Consider the following 9,713-nt stretch of genomic DNA (forward strand, 5'->3'; position numbering starts at 1 on the left):
TCATGACATTGGATTTGGCAATGATTTCTTGGATATGAAACCAAAAGCACAGGCAACAAAAGAAAAAATAGGTAAGTTGGACTTCATCAAAATTAAAAACTTTCATGCACCAAAGGACTCTATTAACAGAGTGAAAAGACAGTACATAGAATGGAAGAAAATATTTGCCAATTATATATCTAATAAGGGATTAATATCCAGAATATACAAAGAACTCCTCAGGAAGCTCAATGACATAGGTCTTGATGAAGATTTTATTAATCTGACACCAAAAACAAAAGCAACAAAAGCCAAAATAAAAGTCTCTCAAAGGAAATTATCAACAAATGAAAAAGTAATCTACTGAATGGGAGAAAATATTTATAAAGCATATATCTGATAAGAGGTTAATATCTAAAATATACAAACAACTCATGCAACTCAACAGCAAAAAAGCAAACAATCCAATTTAAAAATGGGAGGAGGAACTGAATATTTTTCCAAAGAATCATACAGATGACGAACAGGTACGTGAAAAGATGCTCAACATCACTAATCATCAGGGAAATTCAAATTAAAACCACAATGAGATATTACCTCACACCTGTTAGAATGGCTATCATCAAAAAGACAAGAAATAACAAGTGTCAGTGAGGATGTGGAGAAAAGGGAACCCTCAAGCACTGTTGGTAGGAATGTAAATTGGTGGAGCCACTATGGAGAACAGTATGGAGGGTCCTCAAAATATTAAAAATAGAACTATCAAATGATCCAGCAATTCCACTACTGTGTATTTATCTTAAGAAAATTAAAACAGTAACTGAAAAAGATATATGCACCTCTCTGTTCATTGTAGCATTATTCACAATAGCCAAGATATGGAAACAACCTAAGTGTCCATCAATGGATGAATAATGTAAAAAAGTGTTTTATATATATATACACACACACACACATATATATATACAGTGGAATATTACTCAGTCATAAAAAAGAATGAAATCTTGTCATTTGCAACAACATGGATGGAACTCGAGGGCATTATGCTACATAAAATAAGTCAGAGAAAGAGAAATACCATATGATATCACTTATATGTGGAATCTAAACCAAAAACAAAACAAGAAACTTGTTGATAGAACAGATTGGTGGTTGCCAGAGGCAGGGGTAGAGGGTGGGATAAATGAGTGAGATGGGTCAAAAGGTACAAACTTCCAGTTATAAAATAAAAAAGTCATGGGGATGTGATGTGCAGCATGGTGACTATAGTTAACAGCACTGAATTGCATATTTGAAAATTGCTGAGAGTAAAAAGCTCTCATCATGAGAAAAAAAAAATTTTGTTACTATATAAGGTGACAGATGTTAACTAGACTTGTGGTGATCTTCATAATGTATACAAATATTGAATCATTATGTTGCACAACTAAAACTAATTAATGTTACCTCAATTTTAAATAAATAAATAAATAAACTCCTACAACTCAACAGCACCCACAAAAAAATCAACCTGATTTTTAAATGGACAAAGGACTTGAATAGACATTTCTCCAAAGAAGATATACTAGTGGCCAATAAGCACATGAAGAATGCTCAACATCACTCATCATAAGGGAAATGCCAGTCGAAACTAGAATGAGATACCACTGCACACTCATTAGGATAGCTATTATGAAAAACTAAAACGAAAGATAACAAGTGTTGGTGAGGATGTAGAGAAATTGGAGCCCTTGCATATTGTTGATGCAGCTGCTGTGGAAAACATTACAGCAATTCCTCAAACAATTAAACAGGGGCTTCCCTGGTGGCGCAGTGGTTGAGAATCTGCCTGCTAATGCAGGGGACACGGGTTCGAGCCCTGGTCTGGGAAGATCCCACATGCCGCGGAGCAACTAGGCCCGTGAGCCACAACTACTGAGCCTGCGCGTCTGGAGCCTGTGCTCCACAACAAGAGAGGCCGCGATAATGAGAGGCCCGCGCACCGCGATGAAGAGTGGCCCCCGCATGCTGCAACTAGAGAAAGCCCTCACACAGAAACGAAGACCCAACACAGCCAAAAATAAATAAATAAATAAAAAATAAAAATAAAGGAATTCCTTTAAAAAAAAAAAAAAAATTAAACAGAATGATCATGTGATCCAGCAATTCCTCTTTGGGTATATATCCAAAAGAAATGGAACAGATATATGTAATAGCAGCATTATTCGCAATAGCCAAAAGGTGGAAGCAACCCCAAGATGAATGGATAAACAAAATGTGATATATATATACAATGGAATATTATTTTTTTTTTTTTTAATTTTTAATTAATATGTGGATACATTTTTCAATCATTATATTTATAGCTGTTAGTCTTTCTTTTTTTTTTTTTAATTAATTTATTTATTTGGCTGTGTTGGGTCTTCGTTTCTGTGCGAGGGCTTCCTCTAGCTGCGGCAAGCGGGGGCCACTCTTCATTGCGGTGCGCGGGCCTCTCACTCTCGTGGCCTCTCTTGTTGCGGAGCACAGGCTCCAGACGCGCAGGCTCAGTAGTTGTGGCTCACGGGCCCAGTTGCTCTGCGGCATGTAGGATCTTCCCAGACCAGGGCTCGAACCCGTGTCCCCAGCATTAGCAGGCAGATTCTCAACCACTGCGCCACCAGGGAAGCCCTGGAATATTATTATTCAGCCTAAACAGGATGGAAATTCTGACACATGCTACAAGATGGATGAACACTGAGGACATCACGCTAAGTGAAAGAAACCAGTGACAAAAGGACAAATACTGGGCTTCCCTGGTGGCGCAGTGGATAAGAATCTGCCTTCCAATGCAGGGGGACACGGGTTCAATCCCTGGTCCAGGAAGATCCCACATGCCGCGGAGCAACTAAACTGTGCGCCACAACTACTGAGCCCAAGCACCACACGCACCACAACTACTGAGCCCGTGTGCCGCAACTACTGAAACCTGCGTGCCTAGAGCCCGTGCTCCGCAACAAGAGAAGCCACTGCAGTGAGAAGCCCATGCACCGCAACGAAGAGTAGCCTGCGTGCAGCAACGAAGACCCAACACACCCAAAAATAAAAATATTTTTTAAAAAAAGGACAAATACTGGGGACTTCCCTGGTGGTGCAGTGGTTAAGAATCCGCCTGCCAATGCATGGGACACGGGTTTGAGCCCTGGTCCGGGAAGATCCCACATGCCGCGGAGCAACTAAGCCCGTGAGCCACAACTACTGAGCCTGTGCTCTAGAGCCCGCAAGACACAATTATTGAGCCCTCGTGCTACAACTACTGAAGTCTGCATGCCTAGAACCCGTGCTCCACAACAAGAGAAGCCACCGCAATGAGAAGCCCATGCACTGCAACTAGAGAGAGCCCGGGCACAGCAATGAAGACCCAACGCAGCCAAAAATAAATAAATAAAATAAATAAATTTTTTAAAAAAAAGGACAAATACTGTATGAGCCTACATATATGAGGTGCTTAAGAGTAGTCAAATTCAGAGAGTCAGAAAGTACTGTAGAACGGTGTTTGCCTGAGGCTGAGGGAGGAAGAAATGGAGAGTTGTTGTTTAATGGGTACACAGTCGTTTTGTTTTGTTTTGTTGTTGTTGTTTTTTGGCTCTGCCGGCAGCTTGTGGGATCTCAGTTCCCTGACCAGGGATCAAACCCAGGCCACAGCAGTGAAAGTGCCAAGTCCTAACCACTGGACCACCAGGGAACTCCCTGGGTACACAGTTTCAGTTGGGGAAGATGAAAAATTTCTAGAGGTGGGTGGTGGTGATGGTTGCACAAAATGTGAATGTACTTGATGCCACAGAGCTGTATGCTTCAAAACGGTTAAAATGGCAAACTTTGTGTTATGTGTATTTTACCCCAATAAAAAGCATATATCGAATTATCCCATTTTAAAATGTATATATATATATATATTTTTTTTTTTTTAAGAGAAGAGCTCTTTCTTTTTTTTAATTAATTAAATTATTTATTTATTTATTTTTGGCTGTGCTGGGGCTTTGTTGCTGCTCGCGGGCTTTTTTAGTTGCGGTGAGCAGGGGCTATTCTTTGTTGTGGTGCTTCTCATCGTCGTGGCTTCTCTTGTTGTGGAGCACGGGCTCTAGGCATGCAGGCTTCAGTAGTTGCAGCATGTGGGCTCAGTAGTTGTGGTTTGCGGGCTCTAGAGCTCAGGCTCAGTAGTTGTGGCTCACGGGCTTAGTTGCTCCACGGCATGTGGGATCTTCCCAAGCCAGGGCTCGATCCCATGTCCCTTACATTGGCAGGTGGATTCTTAACCACTGCGCCACCAGGGAAGCCCAAAATGTATATGTTTGAAAAGATATAAAAGGATGTATCTATAATGTTACCAATTATTATCTCTGGCAATAGATTATGAGTGATTTGAGAAAGCTACTCTTATTTTCTAAATGTTTATGGTAAACTTATGTAGATGGATAATAAAATACAATCCTGAAAAATTACAAAGGGAAAGATTTCCAGTACTGCCCTCATGAGAACATAGAGCAATTTTCTTCCACAAAAAACAAGCATAAAACTAGACAAAATTATTCTAACAGAGCACTGGAAAATGACCAAAGGCAGGTAACAACTTGAAAAATCTTTATTCAAGAAAAACTGCTGCAGAGGGCAGAGACTGAATTCTTGGCCTTTATGCCTGGGGGTGTCAGATCTCTCCAGCAAGGGCAGCAAAAACTCACAGCTTCACTGGCCAAAGATGATGGACATGGTTCAAAGGTGGCATATTTAACAGGGAGATATTGAAAATGAGAGAGCCGTATATGATGATTAATTTATATTTCAACTTGACTGGGCTAAGGGATGCCAAAAAAGCTAGTAAAACATTATTTCTGGGTGTGTCTATGAGGGTGTTTCCAGAAGAGATTAGCAGCATTTGAATCTGTAGAGTAAGTAAAGAAGATCACCCTCAACAATGCAGGTGGGCATCATCCAATCCACTGAGGGCCTGAAGAGAACAAAAAGGCAGAGGAAGGGTGAATTTGCTCTCTGTGCTTGAGCTGGGACATCCATCTTCTCCTGCCCTTAGACATCAGCATCCCTTGTTCTTAGGCCTTTGGACTCAGACCAGGACTTAAACCATTGGCCCCCTGATTCTCAGGCCTTCGGACTTGGGCTGAAATTACACTGGCTTCCCTAGTTCTCCAGCTAGCAGATGGCAGACTATGGGACTTCTCAGCCTCCATACTTGGGTGAGCCAATTCCTATAATAAATCTCCTCTTGATATGGGGATATATGTATATGTATAGCTGATTCACTTTGTTATAAAGCAGAAACTAACCCACCATTATAAAGCAATTATACTCTAATAAAGGTGTTTAAAAAAATAATAATCTCCTCTTTATATTTATATCTATATATCCCACTGTTCTGTTTCTCTGGCAAACCCTGACTAATATACCACAGAAGGGTTAAGACAACAAATTCTTCACACATCTTCAGCTGAATGCTAAACTAAGCATAAATGTAGGAGAACCCAGAGAACCCAGAGAAGATGGAAACCCTGGGACACTTAAAAACTTTCTCCCTCTTCTTCTTAGCATGCCTGAAACTGGAACCTTTGAATGAGCTGCTCAACCCACCCAGAGTTCAGGTTGCAAAGGGTTAAATCCTTATTGGCTTGAGATGTCTGAGCATAACCTATGCCCACTCATTGGCTGACCCTGAACTATTCAGAAACAGGGGAGAGCCCTAGGGAGCCAAGCTAAAATAGAAAAAAAAAAATTAAAATGAGCAGAAAGATCAGTAGCTTCATGCTGTGGGAGAGACAGAGTTTGCAGCTCAGGTCCAGGCAAGTTAATTGCCTACTAAAACAGAAAAATCAACAACCTCAGAAAAACAAAATAATCTAGAGTTGTTGCCACAATGTATTATCTACAGTGTCAGGTTTTCAACCAAAAATTACTGTACAGGCAAAGAAACAGGAAAGGTGACCCATATCGAGGGAAAAAAAGAAAAGCAGTCACTAGGAATTGACTCTAAGTGGGACCAGATGTTGAATATAGATTTTTTGAAAGCTAAAAAAATATATTATAAATATGTCCAAAGAATTGCAGGACTGTGTATTCAAAGAATTAAAGGAAAATACACTAAGTGAGGGTGAATAAATAGAAACTCTCAACAGAGAACTATAAACTAGTTTAAAATCAAATAGAAATTCTAGAGCTAAAAAGTACAGTAACTGGAAAAAAAGTTTAAATCCACCAGATGGGCTCAATATCAAATGTGAGGTAACAGAAGAAAGAAACAGTGAACTTGAAGATAAATCAGTAGAAATTCTCCAAACTGAAAAACACAGTTTGAGGGAAAAGACTGAGGAAACATCAACAGAATCTCAGAAATCTTCAGGACAGTATCAAGCACTGCAACATATGTTTCATTATAGCCCCAAGAGAGAAAAGAGATAAGTGGGGAGAAAAATATTTGAAGTATAATGGCCAAAATCTCCCCAAATTTGGTGAAAACATTGGCTATAAGATCCAAGAAACTCAACAAGAAGGATAAATACACAGAGAATCACACCTAGATACATCATAGCCACACTGCTCAAAGACAAAGATAAAATCTTGAAAGCAGCAAGAGAAAAAAGACACATATCACATATTGAGGAACAGCGATATGATAGGCAGCTGAGTTCTCACCAGAAATAATGGAGGCCAGAAAACATTGGAATGACATATTCAAAGTGCTGAGGAAAAATCTTGTCAACAAAGAATTCTCTATACAGTAAAATTATCCTTCAAAATAAGGGTGAAATAAAGACATCTACAGATAAATAAACACTGAGCAAATTTGTTGCTAGAAGATCTGCGTTACAATAAAAACTAAAGGAAAACTGAATAAAAACTTTTAACTAAAGGGAAATGATACCTGCAGTAATCCAAATACACATGCTGGAATTAAGAGCACTGAAATTGGTAACTGTGTGATATATTTTTTCTTTTGTTTTATTAATTTATTTAAAAGATATATGACTGTTTAAAGCAAAAATTATTACACTGTGTATCTAGGTTTGTAACACATATAGGTGTAATATATGTGACAACAATAGCACAAAGAAAAGTGGGTAATTGAACTATGATGCTGCAAATTTGGTGAAAGTTAGTCATTATTCATTTGTATTAGATTGTGGTAAGGTAAAAGTGTATACTGCAATGCCTAGAGAAATCACTAAAAACCTACAAAAATATCAAAAAAAAAGAGAATTAAAATCATGCATTTTAAAAGATTTGTTAGTGGGTACAGAGTGAACATATCTCAACATAGTAAAAGCTATTTATGACAAACCTACAACCAATTTAAAACTCAATGGTGAAAAGCTGAAAGCTTTCTTGCTCAAATCCAGAACAAGACAAGGATGCCCACTCTCACCACTTCTATTCAACATAGTATTAGAAGTCCTAGCCCCAGCAATTAGCCAAGAAAATGAAATAAAAGGTATCCAAATTGAAAGGGAAGAGGTAAAATTGTCATTGTTTGCAGATGACATGATGCTATATATAGAAAAACCCTGGGACTTCCCTGGTGGTGCAGTGGTTAAGAATCTGCCTGCCAATGCAGGGGACACAGGTTCGATTCCTGCTCTGGGAAGATCCCACATGCTATGGAGCAACTAAGCCCATGCACCACAGCTACTGAGCCTGCGCTCTGGAGCCCACAAACCACAACTACTGAGCCTGCATGCCACAACTACTGAAGCTCATGCACCTAGAGCCCGTGCTCCACAACAAGAGAAGCCACGACAATGAGAAGCCTGCGCACTGCAACAAAGAGTAGCCCCCACTCACCGCAACTAGAGAAAGCCCGCGTGCAGCAACAAAGACCCAACACAGCCAAAATAAAAATAAAGAAAAAGTAAATTAAAAAAAAAAGAGGGGCTTCCCTGGTGGCGCAGTGGTTGAGAATCTGCCTGCCAATGCAGGGGACACGGGTTCGAGCCCTGGTCTGGGAAGATCCCACATGCCGTGGAGCAACTAGGCCCGTGAGCCACAATTACTGAGCCTGCATGTCTGGAGCCTGTGCTCCGCAACAAGAGAGGCCGCGATAGTGAGAGGCCCGTGCGCCGCGATGATGAGTGGCCCCCACTTGCCGCAACTAGAGAAAGCCCTCACACAGAAACGAAGACCCAACAAAGCCATAAATAAATAAATAAATAAATAAATAAATAAATAAATAAATAAATAAAATTTTAAAAAAAATAAAAAGAAAAGCCCTAAAGACTCCACACAAAAACTACTAGAATTGATAAACAAATTCATGAAGGTAGCAGGATACAAGATTAACATATAGAAATATTCGTTGCATTTCTTAACACTAACAATGCAATATCAGAAAGGGAATGTAAAAAAAAAAATACCTTTTAAAATTGCACACACAAAAAAATAAAATACTTAGGAATAAACCTGACCAAGGAGGTGAAAGACTGATATGCTGAGAACTATAAAACATTAATAAAGGAAATTGAAGATGATTCAAAGAAACAGAAAGATATCCCATGCTCTTGGACTGGAAGAATTAATATTGTTAAAATGAAAAAAAAATGGTACTGATGAACCTAGTTACAGGGCAGGAATAAAGAGCGAGACATAGAGAATGGACTTCAGGACACGGGGTGGGAGGGTGAAGCTGGGGTAAAGTGAGAGTAGCATCGACATACGTACACTACCGAATGGAAAATAGTTAGCTAGTGGGAAGCAGCAGCATAGCACAGGGAGATCAGCTCGGTGCTTTGCGATGACCTAGAGGGGTGGGATAGGGAGGGTGGGAGGGAGGCTCAAGAGGGAGGAGATATGGGGACATGTGTAGGCATATGGCTGATTAGCTTTGGTGTACAGCAGAAACTAACACAGTACTGTGAAGCAATTATACTCCAGTAAAGATCTATTTAAGTACGCCCCCTCGACGTCCTTGCCATCTTTCGTACTGCAGTCTCTGGACCCCAGCCTCCGCTTCCTCTCGCCATGAATCCCAACTGCTCCTGTGCCGCAGGTGGATCCTGCAGGTGTACCAGCTCCTGCAAATGCAAAGAGTGCAAATGCACCTCCTGCAAGAAGAGCTGCTGCTCCTGCTGCCCCGTGAGCTATGCCAAGTGTGCCCAGGGCTGCATCTGCAAAGGGGCCTCGGACGAGGGCAGCTGCTGCGCCTGAAGGAGGGGAGGACCTGCTCCCAGGTGTAAATAGAGCAACGTGCACAAACCTGCATGTTTTTTTATACAACCTGACGCGTTTGCTACATTCCTCTTTTTTTTTTTTTTTTGACCTATAAAATACAAGAATGATAATAAAAGTGGTTGGCTTTAAAAAAAAAATCTATTTAAAAAAATATTTATAGGGCTTCCCTGGTGGCACAGTGGTTGAGAGTCTGCCTGCCAATGCAGGGGACACGGGTTCGAGCCCTGGTCTGGGAAGATCCCACATGCCGCGGAGCAACTGGGCCCATGAGCCACAACTACTGAGCCTGCGCGTCTGGAGCCTGTGCTCCTCAACAAGAGAGGCCATGATAGTGAGAGGCCCGCACACCGCGATGAAGAGTGGCCCCCGCTTGCCACAACTAGAGAAAGCCCTCGCACAGAAACGAAGACCCAACACAGCCATAAATAAATAAATAAACAAATACTTAAAAAAAAAAAAAAAGAAGTCACAAGAAAAAAAATCCTATAGATACATATTTCTCATGAACATGGATACAAAAATATTTTTAAAGTATTAACAAATCAAAC

General features: G+C 40.4%; 1 protein-coding gene across 1 annotated transcript; it reads left to right on the forward strand.

The window, feature by feature from the left end:
* The first annotated feature begins 8,888 nt into the window (after window positions 1-8,888).
* On the forward strand, window positions 8,889-9,289 carry LOC118903827 (metallothionein-1A-like). Its single transcript, XM_036869293.1, has one exon. The coding sequence runs from the start codon at window positions 8,956-8,958 to the stop codon at window positions 9,139-9,141; it is 186 nt and encodes a 61-aa protein (XP_036725188.1). The 5' UTR covers window positions 8,889-8,955; the 3' UTR covers window positions 9,142-9,289.
* The last annotated feature ends 424 nt before the right edge of the window (window positions 9,290-9,713 follow it).

Source organism: Balaenoptera musculus, chromosome 1 (assembly GCF_009873245.2).
Source record: "Balaenoptera musculus isolate JJ_BM4_2016_0621 chromosome 1, mBalMus1.pri.v3, whole genome shotgun sequence".
In the NCBI taxonomy this organism is placed as follows: domain Eukaryota; kingdom Metazoa; phylum Chordata; class Mammalia; order Artiodactyla; family Balaenopteridae; genus Balaenoptera; species Balaenoptera musculus.

Coding starts and splice junctions, on each gene's coding strand:
- LOC118903827 (XM_036869293.1), top strand. CDS start 8,956: ATGAATCCCAACTGCTCCTGTGCCGCAGGTGGATCCTGCAGGTGTACC.